Source organism: Eurosta solidaginis, chromosome 4 (genome assembly GCF_040869045.1).
Source record: "Eurosta solidaginis isolate ZX-2024a chromosome 4, ASM4086904v1, whole genome shotgun sequence".
Classification (NCBI taxonomy): Eukaryota; Metazoa; Arthropoda; class Insecta; order Diptera; family Tephritidae; genus Eurosta; species Eurosta solidaginis.
In genome coordinates this window covers 233091486-233112309 of record NC_090322.1, presented here as the reverse complement: position 1 = coordinate 233112309, position 20824 = coordinate 233091486, and the positions used below count along the sequence as shown (strand labels likewise).

General features: G+C 37.4%; 1 protein-coding gene across 2 annotated transcripts in view; it reads right to left on the bottom strand.

The window, feature by feature from the left end:
- Positions 1-3827: 3827 nt before the first annotated feature.
- LOC137251072 (uncharacterized) overlaps positions 3828-20824 on the bottom strand; it is a 287201-nt gene continuing 270204 nt past the window's right edge. For both annotated transcript variants that reach the window (XM_067785033.1, XM_067785032.1), the window contains one exon: positions 3828-7264. In XM_067785033.1, the coding sequence (XP_067641134.1) occupies positions 4392-7264 (2873 nt within the window). In that variant the 3' untranslated portion in view covers positions 3828-4391. The remainder of the gene's footprint in view (positions 7265-20824) is intronic.

Genomic DNA, 20824 nt, shown 5'->3' with positions numbered 1-20824 from the left:
ACTTTGAACTTGAAGGTAATAGAGAATAACCCGAAATTGACATTTTAATAAAACTCTGTTTGTAAAGTTAGTTAACGTAGTGAAAAGGGTTTTAAACGAAATGTGAATTTAGCTTGAAGATGGTTGAGACTCAAAAGTAGGCTCAGCTTTGTGTTTTGATTACATATGTATGTATGCATAATATGTATATGTATAGCGACCCATACATTCTTAATAAAGGCAAGGCCATCATCAAGGACTGGGCCATATATCTTCCAGAGAACTTTTCTCTCGAACAATCCAAGAGCCATCTGATCTTCCTTCGACGCCGTCCATTATTCAAATCATGGGGTGAATTTTACTTTTCAATTTCCTAATCAGTCCCAAGTAGCACTTCTTGGCAAGCTTCGTTTTGTTTCGAATGGTTTGGGGATGCCATTCCCAATCCTTATCGCGGCTGTTAGTGTTTTTGCTGGTAAAGGCTATTTTGAAGTCGGTGGTGAGTGTTGATTCTCTATCGAGTGTTGATTCTCTTATCACGTGTGTTCTCCAGGATCTGGTGCATCGCGAAGATCTGATCGCTAGTTGATTTACCAGGTCTGAAGCCGCACTGATAAGGTTGAATCAGTTTGTTGACAATGGTCTTTAGTCATTCGCACAGTATACTAGATAGAACCTTGATCGCGATATTAAGCCCGCTGAGTCGCCTTTGTTGTGAACTTGGGGAGAGCACACTTATGCCCCTATTAACGTTTACAACTCAACTTAGTTGGATATTTTTTTCTATAAATTCTATATCGAAGTACATGAGTGTCAAGCTTCAACCGCAATGCAGTATCTAAGAGTATACATACATGTATTTAGAGTAGAGAAACACATACTTATGTATTCGTGTACTCGAATGTGTTGATCAAGAGCGCTACAAGGCAAGAGCGAGCGCTCAAACAGTAACCAGTATGTATAGTATGTTCACTATTTACCAACATAACCAACCATATCGGCAGCCACACTGCAAAACCCTGTATGTTCAAAACCAAAAAGTTTTCAGGAGAGAGAAAAAACTGTGATGATTTTATCGTATGAACCGGACTTTTTTCAATGCCATACTAAAAGCAACGATGCAATTTTTGGAGCCAATGTTGCTTATGTATTTACCCAAATAAGCCTCCTACGCTAAATTTTGTTACTTGCAGGAATATACACCAGATTTAATGCAAACTTACTTTGCACGCATTGGAGAGTAAATAGTTATCACTTATTAACGTACTTACACTTTATTCGAACTTAATGAATTCATCAAAAAGAGAAATTAGCAAGTTTACATAACAGGAGGTACAAAAGTTCAGCAGGTCCGTAAGTCTAGTTTATGCCTCTTTTCAAATCTAATGACTAAGATTGTCATAGAACGCATGATAATCTTTCGGAATCATATTTTTGAGGTCCTGTAAGTGTTTAAAATTGTTCCTCTTTTATTTTCAATGGTGAATTTTACACCTTCTAACGACCCCTTCAAATGAGTTCTTCCTGCTTCTCTTCTCAAGCAAAGTCCACTCATCATCGAATGAGAGTTTGTAAAAAAATCGCCAGATAGCGTGTATTTAATGGCTCTCAAGTCATTAACTTTGGGGTCTCCAGTCGAGCGGCCTGGTCGGATGGAGTCCATTGGTCCCAATTTAGAGAAGTCCATGAATGAGGTGTGATCCAAGTACTCAACTTCATATGGACAGGGGTTGGTCCACGCATTCTGAATAACTTGCAGATAGTCTGCTGGCGTGTATATCACTTTGTTTTTCAATTTGCGTTCAATTTGAGCGTGAATGGAGTCACACTCCATCTGAGTGTGACCAACCTCGAGATATTTTTGAATAATATTCATGTTGAGCTCACCACTTAGTTTCAGTAGAGCATTCGATAGGTTCTGGTACATATTTTGGTACCCTGCTCCATCGCTCCACAGGATCACGTCCTGACCTTCCGAGAGGATGGGGGCTATCCGATCACATTGATCTTTTCGCGGTTTATAAATTGAAAGACGTCGTTGATTGTACTCCTCATCAAATTTTGAGTAAGAAAGTGCACATGCCGCAGAGATTGTAGACATCCCTCTTAGTTGGAATAACGGCTCGAGGTAAAATTTAGTTGTATTTTTGCGGCAGTAATGCGACTCCATGCGAGGCAACCTGCTGAAAAAGTTGTTGAGGTTATCAACCTTTGCTCTCATTGCAGGAGTTTGATGCCTCGCTTTTTAGGAGATAACTCTTTCTTCAGCTACGCCAATTTCCACTTCTTCTTCGTCGTTGTCTGCAGAATTCTGCCCATTTTCGTCAATACAGCTCTTCACAAAATCAAAAGTTACATCAAAACAGAACTGTTTGGCGCAAACACGAACTCTCTTTTCTAAAAATTTGAGGTGGTAGTACAACGTTTGGCTCCTTCTACTTTTGTCAGGGTCTTTACGATGAGAGATATGCAATGGCTTAACAACATCCATCGGACACGAAACAATAGTTCTCTTTTCTCCCCATGTCTTGTTTTTCCAAAAATTACTATGCAGTTTCTTCCTATCATCTTCAGAAAATCGGCGGCACTGGAGCGTTTTATCTTTCAAACTTCTTTTGCAGTTGCATGGAGGTTGTAGTTTTTTGAGGGGCGCTCAACCTTGTAGTCCCATCCACAGTTTTCTCCTTTATTTTTTCTGATTCCGTGGTAACTTTCACCCATTTCTTTTTTTCTGGTTTATCCTTCCATTAGCAGTTCCTTTCGAAATTCTCCTCATCTTTTTTTCTTTTGGTTCGATTGCCAATTCACGCCCACTTTGAGCTCGGTGAGCTTCTGCGTTTTCAGCTCCAGTCTCTCCCGGCTCATCAACCTTTTCCAAATCTGACTGGCTACTATCAGTTTCTACCGGAACGTACTCTTCATTAGTGTCGAAATCATCTACAGCAGCACTTTGAATGGATTCTTCATTCTCATCGACAGAGAGGGCCTCCTTTGAAGGGAATGACACAGGCACTTTACTCATTTTCAAAATTTAAATGATTTTTTTTTTCATTCAAAACTTGAATAAAAACAATTATTAAACGTAATTTAAACTTAAAAAGTGATAAACTTTATTAATATAGTGGATCAAAGCGCGAATGTGGAGATCGAACTGAGGTAAGAGCAATTAACATTTTTCTAACTAGCAAGCCACAGGAAGCGGTAATAAGTGTGTAAGATTCCAATAAACGGTAGTTACAATGTTTCTTCCTTTCTTTCTTTGCAGGGCAAAAAAAGGGAGGTATTTTTTTAGCGTATAGTCATATAATAATACTCATACTACGAACAACTTTTATCATTCCTCTATTTACCCTCTCATATCTCATATAATTTATTTATCGGTATAAACTCTCTAGTTTTACTCATTAGTTTCTTTATCAGTAGGCACCTTACTACCAGCTCATTTTCCAGTGTTACAACAACTCCCAATTAATGAGTGTGACGTAGAATGGAAGAGAACCCAGTTCTGAATACTATGATACTATTTTTTTTATAATTAGATTACAAAAAAAAACCAAAAATACTCATATTTTCGAGGCAAGGTCTTGCTCCATCACAGTCACAATAACTTACAGGGATTTGCATTGTGATTTGAAGGTTTCAAACTTACAGGTTATTACATTTCACCACTGAAAAGAAACGGGAAGTTGTAACCCGATTTTGGCTGCATTTTAATGCGCGCAAGTCCACGATCTATGGGAAAGGCTCAGAACCTTATTTTTGGAAAAATAGTGACTTACAGGGATTTGCAGTGGGGCTGTCGATATGTAAATCCATTGTCTCATATATTTTATGTACAGTGTGTGCCACTTAGATGTTACCTACTACATTACTTCATTATAAATATATAAAAATCGGAGTTTAGTATCGAAATTAAAATTTCTGTACCCTGGTCTTCAAGTGCTTTAAGATTGTAAACATATGTATAAGATTAATGCGTAACTTGATGCCTTACTAAAGCAAAGAAATCATGACTTTTTTGTGAGTGGTTTAAAAAGCGTCGTAAAACCAAAGTCAAAACGAAGTATTGATAAAAAGCTTTAAAAAAGTTCTGAGTTGCTCTGTTTAATCTCAACGCTCAGCGCGTTGTGTTGCAAAAGCCTTTATTTGTTGTTTCTGTGACGAATGTTCGCTTTTTCTACTTTAACACTGCACGTTTTGTTTCAAACTCTTTTACTTTTTACGTAATTCTTTCTATTTACTGTTTTCTACGTCTCCAGCTGCACTCTCCACGACTGTGTCCATCTGTGTCCCTCGCGCGCGTCTATATAGCCGTCGTTTTTCTGTTTTACGTATTTTTTTCCACTTTTAGTTGTAACCGTTCATGTTTAATAGTCTCGACACATTGACATAGTACTTTCAGTGCAGTGAATTTAAGGCATCGGATAGTGATTCTGTTCGAATTCTTTTTGTCGCTCCAATTGCGCTTTCTTTGTGGTCTCCAGACGGCGATCTGTAATGGCCACAAATGGCAATCGTTGTTTACGTCCCGTGACGCCTGTACCAACCAGACGCGGTGACGCATCGATTACGCGATGATAGACAAAAGATTTGATGGTACGTGGTGGTGCACCTACATTAAGTGCGCCACTTTCGGTGTGAATACCTTCAGCAACGCCATCATCAATATCACCCCAACTATCAACAACATTCGACGTTACTGTATTTGTTGCTGTTGTAGTCATTGCAACATCATCGAGTTTGAGCGCAACATTGTCAGTCGACGCGGCGTCATTGTCATTATTCGTCGCTTGAGCAGCAGCTGCTGCTACTGTTAGCGTTTTATGCACACTCGCTTTATATGGACTGAAGCGTGACAATGATTTGCGACCTAGCGCATTACTTCCACCACCACCATCATCAACACCTCCTGCTTTACCATAAATATTACTCCAACGATTGCTATGCAAATCAGCATTGGCTGGTGCAACAAAAGCTAGCGTACCGCGGCTACCGCCACTCGGCGCAAATTGCGCGCTACGACTACGCGGTTTGCCTATAAAATTGCCAGCAATTGCCGGATATGAGGGTAAACGAAAAACGAGCGCTTTTGGTGTCCTCGGCGTTATAGTTGATGATGGTGTGCTATGATGTGCTTGCAATAAATTGGATGGTGTTGTTAATTTTTCCATTTGCCATGTCATTTGCTCGTTTCCTGTCAATTCGTTTGCATTCGATTTATTTTCGATTTCCTTTTGCCAAATATCAACCACATCACCATCATCAGCAACATATGCGTCCATGTCTTTATCTCTATCTGCCGTAGCTATATCTTGGACGGTCTCTAACTCAACGCTAATATCCTCATCGGGCAGCTGGTTAGTGGCGTGTGCTATGGTTTCGTGTGCATCCCCATCAACCGCTGTCGCAACGCCTGCCTTCTGCTTGTCTGCTCTATCTTGCGCATATGATGACACCACCACTGTTTCAAAACGCTCTGTCTCGTTTGTTAGCCCTGAACGTTGCTGTGCAAATAAATCTTGATAATGATGTCGCTCCTCTTTGCGTTTACTCTTGTTAATACTGCTGATGACAGTGTCATGCATTTGATTGTGATAACGTTTACGTTTCTCCTTCAAATAGTCATCATCTATGCGTACTCTACTATGCGCGCCGCCTCCTCCTGCTCTGCGACTACTTGCATGTGGTCCAGGTTGTAGTAGCGAATTCGACCAGGTGCGTTCTGCGGCGGTAATTGGAGGACGCGTAGGTGGCGCTAATGTACCTTCAAGCAAATTTAAAAGCTGCTTATTGCGTCGGTTATATTTCTTTATATATGGTGGCAAATTTGCATCTTCGTCGTGTCCACTTTGCGCCTCTTCGAGTTCGGCAGCACTCTCATAATCATCATCGTAGTTTTCGTCGTCATCCTCATCGTCAGCGTCGTCACCATCCAACTTCAACTCCGTATAGAGTTCAGGATGCGATTCACGGTAATGTTCATCGTAAACTTGGAAACGCACGCGCGCCAGGTGTGGCCATTTAGCATAGTAACGCTCGAATTCTTCCAATTCGGTTATTTGATGACCCAATTTTAGGGCATCGCTGTCTAGTTGCGCTTGCTTTTCATGCTGTTTGTTGTAAGCGGGTGGCGGTATGGGCGTTTGTACCATACCCATTTTCACGGCAGCTTCAGTATCTGCGGCATGCGGTGAAGGTGGATTGTGTGCGCTAGGTAGTAATTTGTTTCGCGCTTCCTCGTCTTCCTTTTCTTGTTGTATTTTGTTATGCTGTTGTTGCTTATGTTCTTGAAAATTGTTGCTACTGATTCGTCGGTGATGATGATGATGCATCTTATGGTGTTGTTGATATCCATGCGCTATATGCTCGCGTTGATGGTTGTATTGAATTCCTTTACGTTGATGATGATGGTGCTTGCGTTGATGTTGGTTATATTGATGTGGCGTGCGCTGTTCCCATGGATGCTTGTGCGCGTGCTGTTGTTGGGGGGTTATCGCACCGCCCTCGTCATGTTTACCATCATTGCTGCTCAACATTTTAATACCATTACGAAATACTGGGCTTACACGTCGATACCAATTGTTATTATCTGCTGCTATCATACGTTCCATGCTGCGTTCATGCGAACGTAAATGCTCTTCTCGTTCTTTTGGCATTCCAGCGCTCCGCGTGGCACTATCACCATTCTCGTCGTCGTCGCTTGTCTCCAGAAAATAGTTTATTTGCCCTTCGTAAAATGGTTTTTCATCCTTTTGTGTAGTACTGTATCTCATTCCACCACCATCACCACCACTCCCACCACCAGCACTTCGATTGCTTACAACAAATATTGGCGATGCTGGTAATCCACGTAATTTTTCCTCTTCAATTTTTTTCGCATATTTTCTTAGCTTTTCAGCATGTTTTTCTGCACGCGTTGCAATAGCTTTTTCCATTTGCCGTTGTTGTTGTTGTTTACTATAGTAATCTCTTAAGTTGTTATTGTTTGTCAACTCTGTTTGTGTTGCATTGTTGCTCTCGTCGCTGTCGTTTGCGCTACCATTTCCGTCCAACAATTTTGCTTCTGGTTGAATTTCAAGTGGCACTTTAGTTGTTGTTTTTAATACTTTTATTGTATCAATCTCTTGTCTACCTGTCAACGTGGGTGGTGCTACGTAGCGCAGGTAATTTTTATATTTCTTCTTGTGCATTTTATGTCCATAACGTCGTGTTTTGCGTCGCAATGCCTTGAAATGTTCAAATGCTGAATGTTTGTGCGTGCCGGTGTTGGACTCATCTTTATCATCTACAGCAGAGTTGAGAGTTTTATTTTGCATAGCAATACATTTTTTTATGTTGTTGTTATTGTGTACATTCATTGTATTTACAATTGTGCGTTTGTAATTAGAAATCGGTATTTGTTGTTTGTTGTCATCGAGCAGCATGATAAATGGAAGAAAAATAGAGAAAAAAGGAAAAAAGTTAATATTTTTTGCTTCCTATTAATTGAACTTTTGAGTTGATTGCATACTGTTACAAGAGTTTGTGATTGGTAGCAAACTTTGCGCAATTTCTGCCCCGTTTTAACAGCTAGAAGCTTCAAATTTCACCAAATGCTTACGTGTATAGCATATATTGTTGTCTGAAAAAATCATAGAGATCGGTTGTATATATAGTATATATCTCATACAACCGATTGTTCAGATAAGAAACTTTTCGCAATTTCTACCCCATTTTAACAGCTAAAAGCTTAAAATTTCACCGATTGCTTACATTATAGCATATATTGTTGTCTGAAAAAATCATAGACATCGGTTGTATATATAGTATATATCTCATACAACCGATTGTTCAGATAAGAAACTTTTCGCAATTTCTACCCCATTTTAACAGCTAAAAGCTTAAAATTTCACCGATTGCTTACATTATAGCATATATTGTTGTCTGAAAAAATCATAGACATCGGTTGTATATATAGTATATATCTCATACAACCGATTGTTCAGATAAGAAACTTTTCGCAATTTCTACCCCATTTCAACAGCTATAAGCTTCAAATTTCACTGATTGCTTACATTATAGCATATATTGTTGTCTGAAAAAATCATAGACATCGGTTGTATATATAGTATATATCTCATACAACCGATTGTTCAGATGAGAAACTTTTCGCAATTTCTACTCCATTTTAACAGCTATAAGCTTCAAATTTCACCGATTGCTTACGTATATAGTATGTATTGTTTTGTCAAAAAATCATAGAGATCGGTGATATATATAATATATATATGATGGTATATATAGTATATATATATAGTATATATATATTTTTTTTACGATTTCGGCCCCATTTTAACAGCTAGAAGCTTCAAATTTCACCAAATGCTTACGTGTATAGCATATATTGATGTATAAAAAATCATTGAGATCGGTGGTATATATATTTGTGGGACGGGAACACCGCAGTGGACGAAAGACCTAAACTTACATACCTTAAAATACAACCTTAACATAGCAACTAAACAACTCTGCTTAACGAAGCGTCTTTTCAACAGAACAGTTTTACAAGTTCAAATTTTAAACAGCTTCAGTTCTGTCCAGCTCGCGAATCATCACGCTTCAACACTCACATAAAATAGACATTAAAAATAGTTTTAAACCTAAATCTAAGTGCGTATTAAAAACATTTAAATATAAAAATAAACATTTAAATATGAAATAAACATTTGAACATTAAATAAAGATCTATTTTACTACAAATTGGTGTCAGAAAAAAGGATTCGGTTTCTTACGCGAGCGGCGACGCGAAATACTTAGAAAGCGTCAGTGATAATGAAAATGCAAAGCCATCGTACCTAAGTACAGTGACATGCTTGCGAATGGAAAATTTCTAAAAAAAAATGTCTACCGTATGTGGCAGTCGACCGAAATATTAGTGACTGTTCATATGAAAATTATTTAAACTTTTCGTAAATGCAAAATCTAAAGTCTGCAAATTCGCTTTAGAAATTTGACAAAGAGTAACATTTTGTTGAAAGCGTGGCAGTGGCCGAATAGCGCTATCGTGTGCGTATGCAGTTGCTAAGAGGCATACAGTACTTGCTGTTGGCTTTGTAACAGCGTGGCAGAGGCCGTACAGCGCTAGTGGTGCGAATTGCAATTTGTGTGGCAGAGGCTGGAAACACGAAATCGGGTGAATTCGAGTATCAAAAGCTGCAACAACGAGCTACGTGTGACGTTAATTTGAAAATCAACGAGAAGTTGTTGGTGTGGTGTACAAGCAATTGAAATTCAACAAGAAGTTATTGGTGTGTATACGAAAAATTCGTTTAGTGCTGTGGAAGGAGCAGAACAAGTGAAGCGGCAATACAATACACTAATTAGAACCAAATATCGGCAAGCAAGGCGGTGAAAGTGAAGTTGGAGAAGGCCAGCGGTAGAAGAGTAAGAGTAGATTAGCAGATAAGCGAGTAAGAAAATAGAACAGTTTTATAAATTCTTAACGTAAATGTAGTTATTTCTATTTCACTTTATCAACCCTGATTTCGTAGAGTAGCCGGTAATCAAACAAAAGAGAGCAAAAGAAGTAGATCGTAAAATCAAATTGAAACTCCTGTCATTTCAATCTAAATATGTAGTTGCACTTTAAAACTTTTATAAATTCATGTATGTTCCTTTTGAAAGCTCTAAGCACAACATAAAACGAAAATTTGTGTCGAAAGTATATGCGTCTCTAAAGATTGTATTTTAATGGTTTGATTTATGTGAACGAGAAGAATAAGAAGGATTAACTTATGATTTCCTTAAAATATCGGAAAATATATGTATGCTTGTTTATTTCTTGCATTGTCCAATTAGAAAAGCTCTCGTGGTGAAGTTGAACTGAGTTAAATTGTGTGCATACATAAATGCGGTGAATTAAAAATTAAAGCAGAATACCTGTGTATATGTAATTGAACAATTATAGAAAATCTGTTGACAAATTGGTGAAGTGTAGCAAAGCAAGTACACTCATGTAAAAAACATATTAAACTTATGCAAAATTAGATATTCGTAAATTTTTAACGTAAAAAACAAAATTGTTTGGAAAGTTTCTTGTCAATATTTCGTCGTGTAAAACCGCATAATAAAAATCATTTCATTCGAAATAAGTTTTCTCATAATAAGAAGTTGAAGTGTGACGAGTCACAATGAACAGGGACGATATTTTAAAGTTAAAAGTAGATGAATTAAAGGAAAAGTTATCTGAGTTGGGGTTGTCAACTACAGGACGAAAGATGACTTTACAAGATAGGCTTCTTGAGCATTACGGCCTTACTGTAGATGATGGCAACGGTGTCGAAGGCTCTGAATATGGCGATGCTGGTTCGTCACCTCCAAGTGAAACCCATTTCCAAACATTATATCGTACGCCATTTACATTACGCGATATTGCAGATTCATTAACGTCTTTTAGTGGTTCAGGGTCTTTGTCGGTCGAAGATTGGTTGGAAGATTTCAATGAAAATGCTGAGGCTGTTCATTGGAATCCGCTACAAAAATTTATATATGCAAAGCAATTGCTTAAAGGTGCGGCTAAACTTTTTATACGAAGTCAAAGAGGAATTGTTAGTTTTGATACATTAGCGCAGGCCTTAAGAGCTGAGTTTGGTATTGCAGTGTCCGCAGCTTAAGTGCATCGTACGCTAAGAAATCACCGGAAGCGTCAGAACGAAGATTATAAAGAGTACCTTTATAGTCTCATGGAGTTAAGCAAACCAATTAAACTAGACGATATGAGTTTAATTGAGTACTTTATAGAGGGTATACCTGACTCACGGCAAAACAAAGTTAATTTGTATCAGGCAAAAACAATATCAGAGCTAAAGGAGCAAATTCGGGTCTACGAAAAGGTAAGATCTAGTCGCCATCAAGTGGTTAGTTCAAGCTTTGGCCAAACAGCCGATAAAATGACCTCGAATTCCAAGTCAGATGAACAAAAAGTAAAGATCAAACTATGTTTTAAGTGCGGTGATGCTGCACATATAGCAAAAGATTGTAAACAGGTACAGATCAAGTGTTTTGAGTGTGGACAACCAGGTCATCGTGCCGCTGATTGTAGCGATACGAAACGTTCTGTCAAAATCGAAAACGGTAGCGTAAATACGTTGGGGGGTGAGTCATGCCCAACAGCAGGTGAAATAGGGCGATGCATTTTTAAGGATTTGGTGTACAATGGTATAACCTTGTCGGCATTAATCGACACCGGTTGCGACCTTTGTTTGATACGCTATGACATCCTACTTATGTTCGGTGGGGATATCGAATTGAGCAAGGATAGACGTAAGCTAAGAGGTATAAGCGGCAGTGTTCTTAATACATTAGGTAGCTTTATAATTCCCGTTCAAGTTGACGATTTACAGCTTGAAATTACTTTCCATGCTGTGAGAGAGCGTGACATGCATTACTCGGCGATAATCGGCAACACCATACTCAAGAAGGTAGATATAATTGTGTCGGAGGAGTCGGCTAAATTTAAAGCCAAAAGTGAAACTGAAAATAAGTCACAAAGCGGTATTATTTTAGGAGATCCGGATACGTGCGTTAGTTCAATTGAGGGGAAGGAAAAGCAGCAAGGAAAGCTGGAAGTGCTAGAAGAATTTAAGAGTATGTGCTACATAGTAGAAGAATTTGAGACTAGTGAACCAGATGTCGACTTGTCACATTTGCAGATTTCCGAGCTCAATGTTGTGAAATCGTTAATTGTTAGTTATAAGCCGGAAATGGTGAGTGAATCTCCAGTCAAAATGAAAATTCTACTTACCGATGATATTCCGATCTATGAAAGGCCTAGGCGCATGTCTTTCGTAGACAAGAAATGCGTAGATGACCAGGTAGCAAAATGGCTAGAAGAAGGTATAATTCAACGGAGCACATCAGAATATGCATCCGCTATTGTGTTAGTGTCCAAGAAGGATGGTAGTAAGTGCCTTTGTTGTGACTATAGGCGGCTAAACGCGAAAATCGTTAGAGATAATTTTCCAATGCCCCTATTAGATGACGTTATTGAGAGATGGCAGGGTGCTCTTGTTTTTACTACTCTCGATTTAGCCAACGGATTTTTCCATGTACCGGTCGAGGATAGTTCTAGAAAATATACGGCTTTTGTAACCCACAACGATCAGTTTGAGTTTTGCTATGTCCCATTCGGAATTTCAAATTCGCGAGCCGTGTTCTCGCGATTCATATTCGCCGTATTTAGGGATTTGATTCAGAATGGCACAGTCGTGGCTTATATGGATGACCTCATTATTCCCTCCAAGGATGTAGATGAGGGCACCCAGAAGTTAGAGCGTGTGCTAAATAGAGCGGCAGAGTACAATTTAAAAGTAAAATGGAGTAAATGTAGATTTCTCGTGCGTAGAGTGGACTTTTTGGGGTACATAGTGGAAAATGGTACCATAGCACCATCAGAGGCAAAAACTCAAGCCGTTTCGAATTTCCCTATACCTCATGATAAAAGGTCTTTGCAGCGTTTTCTCGGCTTAACGTCGTATTTCCGGAGATTCATAGAAGGTTACGCGGTGGTAGCTAAACCCCTTTCGGATAACCTTAGAAAAGATTCAAAATTCGAATTGAGAGATGCGGAGATAGCCGCTTTTCAGCAGCTGAAGGCAGCTCTGATGAAAGCACCCGTTTTAAAACTATACAATCCTAAGGCAGTTACAGAAGTGCACGCAGATGCCTGCATCTTTGGTTATGGCGCTGTTTTGATGCAAAAAGACACAGATGACCAGGCATTTCATCCTGTGCAGTTCATGAGCCGTAAGTGCAAGCCAGCTGAAGAAAGATACCATTCGTATGAGCACGAAGTGTTGGTTATAGTAGAGGCCCTCAAGAAGTGGCGCGTTTATTTACTGGGTATCAGATTCAAGATCATAACTGATTGCAACGCCTTCACGATGACGATGAAAAAGCGCGATATTCCGTCAAGAGTATCTCGCTGGGCAATGTTTTTGCAGGACTACAGTTATGAGATTGAACACCGCAGTGGCTCGAAAATGAAGCACGTGGATGCACTGAGCAGAGTGTCGTGTTTGATGCTCGAGGATACGTTGATAAATAGGTTGCGGCAGGCACAAAATGATGACCATTGGGTAAGGGCAGTTTGTACAGTGTTGGGAAAGGATAGCTACGAAGATTTTTATCTTAAGTATGACATCCTCTACAAGGATCCCATCAAGGAACTAATAGTCGTCCCATCGGCTATGGAGGATGAAATAATTAGGATGGCACATAGGCAAGGTCATTTTTCTATTGCAAAAACAAAAGACACACTTGAAAAAACGTATTATATTCCTCAAGCGACCCCTAAAATCACCAGGATTGTAAGGAGCTGTGTGGAATGTATTGTAGGAGAGAGCAAGTCAGGTAAAAAGGAAGGGTTCTTAACCCCGATAGATAAGCAGGACAGACCTTTGGGTACCTACCATGTCGACCACGTAGGCCCAATGGAGCAGACCACTAAATACTATAGTTACATATTTGTGGTTGTTGACGCATTCTCTAAGTTTGTGTGGCTTTATCCAACCAGAAATACTGCGGCAGATGCTGTCATAGACCGACTCAAAAGGCAGGCTTCTGTGTTTGGAAACCCAGGACGAATTGTATCGGATCGAGGAGCCGCATTTACCTCAAATTCGTTTAAGGAGTATTGCGAAGCGGAGGGTATCGAACACCTTTTGATTGCTACCGGCGTACCCCGTGGAAATGGTCAAGTGGAGCGCATCCATAAGATCATTATATCGCTGCTATCTAAGCTTTGTTCAGAAAACCCAGGTCAGTGGTACAAACACGTAGAGCGTGTTCAGCAGACCGTAAACATTTCTCCACCAAGAAGCACGAAATTTACACCATTTAAGCTGTTAACTGGAGTCGAGATGCGAGTGAATACTGAACCTAGGCTGGCTGAATTGCTGGAAGATGCAGCTATACAAGAGTTAGACGAAGAGCGTGAGAATATACGTAAAGAAGCACAAGCAAATATTAGCAAGATTCAAGAAGAGAATAGGAAGACGTTTAATAAAAACAGGAAAGAAGAGAACAGGTACCGTGTAAATGATTTAGTAGCCATTAAGCGAACACAATTCGGTGCTGGATTAAAGTTAAAGACAAAATTTCTAGGCCCGTATAAAATCAGTAAAGTTTTAAAGCATGGGGGGTATGAGGTTGTAAAAATAGGAGACCACGAAGGCCCCGGCCGTACAATTTCTGTTGCTGAATTTATTAAGAAATGGGAGCCTTCGGTTCAACCCGAGCAACCATTCGAGCCGAATGAAGCGTCAGGAGGGCCGAATGTGGGACGGGAATAGCGCAGTGGACGAAAGTCCTAAACTTACATACCTTAAAATACAACCTTAACATAGCAACTAAACAACTTTGCTTAACGAAGCGTCTTTTCAACAGAACAGTTTTACAAGTTCAAATTTTAAACAGTTTCAGTTCTGTCCAGCTCGCGAATCATCACGCTTCAACACTCACATAAAATAGAGATTAAAAATAGTTTTAAACCTAAATCTAAGTGCGTATTAAATACATTTAAATATAAAAATAAACATTTAAATATGAAATAAACATTTGAACATTAAATAAAGATCTATTTTACTACATATTATATACTTCTTATAAACTGTCATTTTGACCCCTTTTTTACGGCTAGAAGCTTCAAAATTCATCAAATTTCATCAAATAGTTACGTTTACGTCATATATTTTTGAAATACGTGATTCGTAGTCATAGTTTTTACATGCAGACCACAAAAAACGCGAAGCTTTGCATCTTCACACAGATTACCTACCTATTTTTTATTTTATATTTATCTTAAAAATCGTTTAGATAAGTTCAAATTTCACCAAATGCTTACGTGTATAGCATATATTGTTGTCTGAGAAAATCATAGATGCCGGTGGTATATATAGTATATATCCCATACAACCGATTGTTCAGATAAGAAACTTTTCGCAATTTCCACCCCATTTTAACAGCTAGAAGCTTCAAATTTCACCGATTGCTTACGTATATAGTATGCATTGTTTTGTCAAAAAATCATAGAGAACGGTGATATATATAATATATATATGATGGTATATATAGTATATATATATAGTATATATATTTTTTTTTTACGATTTCGACCCCATTTTAACAGCTAGAAGCTTCAAATTTCACCAAATGCTTACGTGTATAGCATATATTGATGTCTAAAAAATCATTGAGATCGGTGGTATACATAGTATATATCTCATACAACCGATTGTTCAGATAAGAAACTTTGCGCAATTTCTGCCCCGTTTTAACAGCTAGAAGCTTCAAATTTCACAAAATTCTTACGTATATAGCATGTATTGTTGTCTGAAAAAATCATAGAGATCGGTGGTATATATATTATATACTTCATATAAACTGTCATTTTGAACCCTTTTTTACGGTTAGAAGCTTCAAAAAAATCAAATTTCATCAAATAGTTACGTTTACGTCATATATTTTTGAAATACGTGATTCGTAGTCATAGTTTTTACATGCAGACCACAAAAAACGTGAAGCTTTGCATCCTCACACAAATTACCTACCTGTTTTTTATTTTATATTTATCTTAAAATCGTTTAGATATGTTCAAATTTCACCAAATGCTTACGTGTATAGCATATATTGTTGTCTGAAAAAATCGTTGAGATCGGTGGTATATATAATATATATCTCATACAACCGATTGTTCAGTTAAGAAACTTTGCGCAATTTCTGCACCTTTCTAAAAGCTAGACGCTTCAAATTTCACCATATGCTTACGTATATAGCATATATTTTTGTCTGAAAAAATCATAGAGTTCGGTGGTATATATATTATATACCCCATATAAACTCTAATTTTTGCCCCCTTTTTACGGCTAGAAGCTTCAAAATTCATCAAATTTCATCAAATAGTTACGTTTACGTCATATATTGTTGAAATACGTGATTCGTAGTCATAGTTTTTTACATGCAGACCACAAAAAACGTGAAGCTTTGCATCCTCACACAAATTACCTACCTGTTTTTTATTTTATATTTATCTTAAAAATCGTTAAGGTATGTAGATCTGTTCACTATATATTTCTTATTTTATACATCCGATTATTCGGAGATTACGAACGGGATAAGATTATTGTTCAGCCCCATTCATGAAAGGTATGAAGTCTTCGGCACAGCCGAAGACAGTCCCGTTCTTATTTGTTTATTTTATATTTATCTTAAAAATCGTTTAGATGTGTTCAAATTTTACCAAATGTTTACGTGTACAGCATATATTGTTGTCTGAAAAAATCATAGAGACCGGTGGTATATATAGTATATATCTCATACAACCGATTGTTCAGATAAGAAACTTCGCGTAATTTCTGCCCCGTTTTAACAGCTAGAAGCTTCAATTTTCACCAAATGCTTACTTGTATAGTATATATTGTTGTCTGAAAAAATCATTGAGGTCGGTGGTATATATAGTATATATCTCATACAACCGATTGTTCAGATAAGAAACTTCGCGTAATTTCAGCTCCGTTTTAACAGCTAGAAGCTTCAAATTTCACCAAATGCTTACGTATATAGCATATATTTTTTATTTTATATTTATCTTAAAAATCGTTTAGGTATGTAGATCTGTTCACTATATATTTCTTATATTATACATCCGATTATTCGGAGATTACGAACGGGATAAGATTATTGTTCAGCCCCATTCATGAAAGGTGTGAAGTCTTCGGCATAGCCGAAGACAGTCCCGTCCTTACTTGTTTTTTTTTTTGTTTTTGAGATGTATACACATCTTCAACAGAGTAATCATAGTGGAAGTAATAGAAATAAAAAGTGAGCTAAAACCAGCGGAAACATTTTACTTGAAAACAGAACGTAATGTTATTTCACGTTGAGGTAGTAATCTGGTGGGCCACTTTGTAGAAAATCACTGTAGGCAATTGCGAGCACGAAGGGAGGTAAAGGGTTCCTCCACCTGCCTTCGCCCAACTCAGTGGAATCAGCTTAAATACGAGGTGTGTTCAGAAAATAACGGGAATTTTCGTTTTTTGAAAAGTATATTTATTTATTCATTTACATTAATGATGTCGCCTTCAAAATAATCCCCATTATATATTATGCACTTGTGCCAGCGCTTCTGCCAATCCTCGAAACACTTCTCTAACTCGATCTTTGGGATAGCCTTCAGCTCTTTCAGCGATGCGCTATTAATTTAATCTATGGTTGTAAAACTATGGCCCTTCAAGGTTCTCTTTATTTCTGGAAATAGAAAAAATTCACACGGAGCCATCCATGTCTGGCGAATATGGAGACTGGGGCATCGTTACAGTGTTGTTTTTAGCCAAAAATTCATGAACAAGCTACGAAGTGTGAGCAGGTGCATTATCGTGGTGCAAAAGCTATGAATTATTTTGCCACAAATTCGGGCTTTTCTTTCGGATTGCTTCATGCAAACAGCGTTGAATTTGTAGGTAGCACTCCTTATTGACCGTTTGACCTCGTAGCAAGAATTCATAATGCACTTAGCCATTAAAATCGAAAAATACTTTGAGCACGTCGACCGCATTTGTCGAGCATTTTCCGGTCTTTGCGATCCAGAATGCCTCTACTGTTTTACTCATTGCAGACTCATCGTAGGCCTTCGTTAACAGTTCGCACACTTTGTTATACTTTACTTCAATCTTTCCGCAAAATTTGATACAAATCCTTTGATCCATTTTTTTAACAAACGAAAATCGCCGACCTCATAAAAACACGACTAACCGTATCAGTTGTGACTGACAAAGTCAGCAATGAATTCAGCTGAAATGTTTATCATACTTCAGGGACATGTGTATCAACATTATAAAAAAATTGTTTGACAATTGGACACTTATTTCCTGAACACACCTCGTAATAATAATAAACCCAGAAGATTACTACCGTCCAAAGCCCACCAAACCGCATCCAACAGAGATTTTATTTTTTCCGAGCTGTTGATAGGCGGAGGTTTGTTAAATCGACATCTCAAACTGTTGCTGTTAAATAAGTGAACAGTTTTAGTACGTAAAGAAGTATTTTTTTAATTTTATTTTTTTAAATTTTGTTACGAATCAAGATAAGATGGGACAGTTTCCTTCATAGTAAAAAGTGAATCCGTTACAAAAAACGAATTCGAATGAGAATTGAAATCATTACACAAACACCAAAAAGGTGCACGTAATTCGAAATCAGTTCTATACTGCCTTAAAAGAAGAGGTTTGTTATATCTTGACGTTAGCGATGGGACGTTGAAGTTTACTTCATTCAAAGTAAAACGGTTCGAAATCAATCCATTCAGTAGTATAGCCATAAATATTACGCCTAGCATTTCTCTACAATCTGCTAGAGTTGAAAGATTGATATTATTTAACCGAATAGTATAAGGGAGAAGGTAAAACTTAGAGTTCCACTGAGAAATCCTCAAAGCGAAGAGTAAAAATTGCTTTTGTAGTGATTCTTATCTTCTCGATATCGCCGCCAGAGCTCACCCAAGTGTTAGAGTTAAACAACAACATAAATAACTTTACCAGAAACAAATAGTTTTCAGCTTTTTGAAAATAGCTTCGTCCGCTTCTTTTCTGTAACAACAGACATCGGCTTATTATAGTGAAATATAAGATTCGATTTATCGGCTTTTATTCGCAGAGCCATTGGCTTTTTGTCGACAAGTTACACTTCGATAAGAAATCGATAACTTTTCGTTACTAAATAGCTTACTTCTTGATAACAAATAAAAAATTTTTAGATAACAAATCAATAACTTTTCGACTAAAACTCGGTATTTTTTCGATTAAAAATGTATGACACGCCACTAGAAAACTAATAACGCACTAAAAACAAAACGATTACTTTTAAATAAAATATGGATAACTTTTTAATAAATAGTTTATAATTTTTCGGAAATAAATCGATGACTTTTCGGCAACTCTTTGATAACAAATCAATGCCTTTTTGATAACAAATCGAATATATTTGTATAACAAATAAATTTTTTTTCGATAACATATCGATAGGATTTTAATAACTAATCGATAAAACGCCCATAACAAATTGATAACAAGTCGTTAGCTTTTCGATGATAAATCGATAGGCTTTTTGCAATATGTCGATAATATTTCTATAAATAATCTATAAGTTATTTGATAATAAATTAATAAAACTTCGACAAAAATTCGATATATAACGATACAAATTGGATTTCTCATTGAGAGCTTTCAGCGAACACTATTTTTGTTGATACGTTACAAACATGTTTCCGTCAGTTGAGTGATATAAAATTTGTTCTCTCAACGCCGAAAAATAGCTAACTTTACATTTTAAAGAAAAGTGCATTTTAAGTTCTTTTTACACTTCACTATAAAATTAAGAAGAAAACTTGTATTCATAACCAATATTTCAAACTGTGAAAGCTCTGCCAGACAGCCGAATAAATATGTTGAGCAAATATAGCGAAAAAAGTTTCAGCTCAGTAATTTGAAGTAAAATTGCAGCCATTGAATGGATCGTAACTAGTCAACGGTGCGTCTAGAATGTTATCACTCAACGATTGATCCCTAGTTGTGTTTGCTGAAAGCGCCCATTCAGAACCTCTTTTATTGATAGAAAATTTATAGCACTTCGATAACAAATCGCTACCTGGTCTATACGCCGTCGATAGCATTCCGATAACGAACGGTGGCTCGAAGATAACAAACTGTTACAACTTCGATAGCGAATTGATAACTTCACTGTACTTTACTTTACCTGATTTGCTGTCTGACTTCGCTCGTATCTATTCTAGTCCTTACATTGTTTTCAAATTACGTTACAGTCTAGTGACTACGCTATACGCTTATTTTCTGGATTCGCGCTTACCATAACAAAGTAACTTTTGCAATAAATTTGGACTTCCGTTAAACTATTTCCAACCTTTACTTCAATTTATTAAATAGCTCTCCAAAGCAACAAAATTAACAATTCTTAATAACATTGGAACAGTAACACAATAAACAAAACTATTTTCCGCTCCTCAATAACTGGCCGCCTCGAGAACAAAATCTTCTATTAATACACGAAAATACTAAATAAATATATCCTATGTAAACATTTCCTTTATTACAACAATACAAAATCCGTTTCCAGAAATAAATTGTAATTAATAATGTAGCCAAAGTATTCTGTTACTTTTATCTTTTGGGTACTTTCTGAAAATCGTTGTGCAACTAACAGACACTTAATACACGCGCCATATCATCGGCGCGAAAAGAAATCTCAAGAGGACTAAAACATGCAAAATAAATAACATAAATTGAAATGTTAAGCAAAGAGAAGACCGTTGAGAAATGTTTTGGAAATCGAATCACGTAGATTACTGTTATGCAACGATGGAAGTTACTATTGCTCTTAGTTTATGTGGAAGCGATTGTAGTCGAGATTATGGGTATATAATATAAATTATCAATTAATGTGTAAAACCGCATAAAGCATAGCTTTGCAACCGCATGCACAGGTGAGAAATAAACTAAATGTCAGTGCTGGTGCAAGTACCAATACCATAATCTCATATAAAATACCGAAGAGACACAGGCCCGGAAAGTTAGTCTTAGATATAGCAGACAGGCTTTGTCCAATCATTCTCACCACTAACGCTTCCCAAATATATCGAGGGCCAGGTTTGAATAATTGATGTTAAAATACTTGCCAAAATTGAAATTCGCGGAAGAGATTATTTGCGGTGATGACAATTATAGTGTTTATTTTCATTTTGGAACTGTTCTACGTCATGCTGTGACAATTTTTGTTTGCCTACTAACCCTTGGAA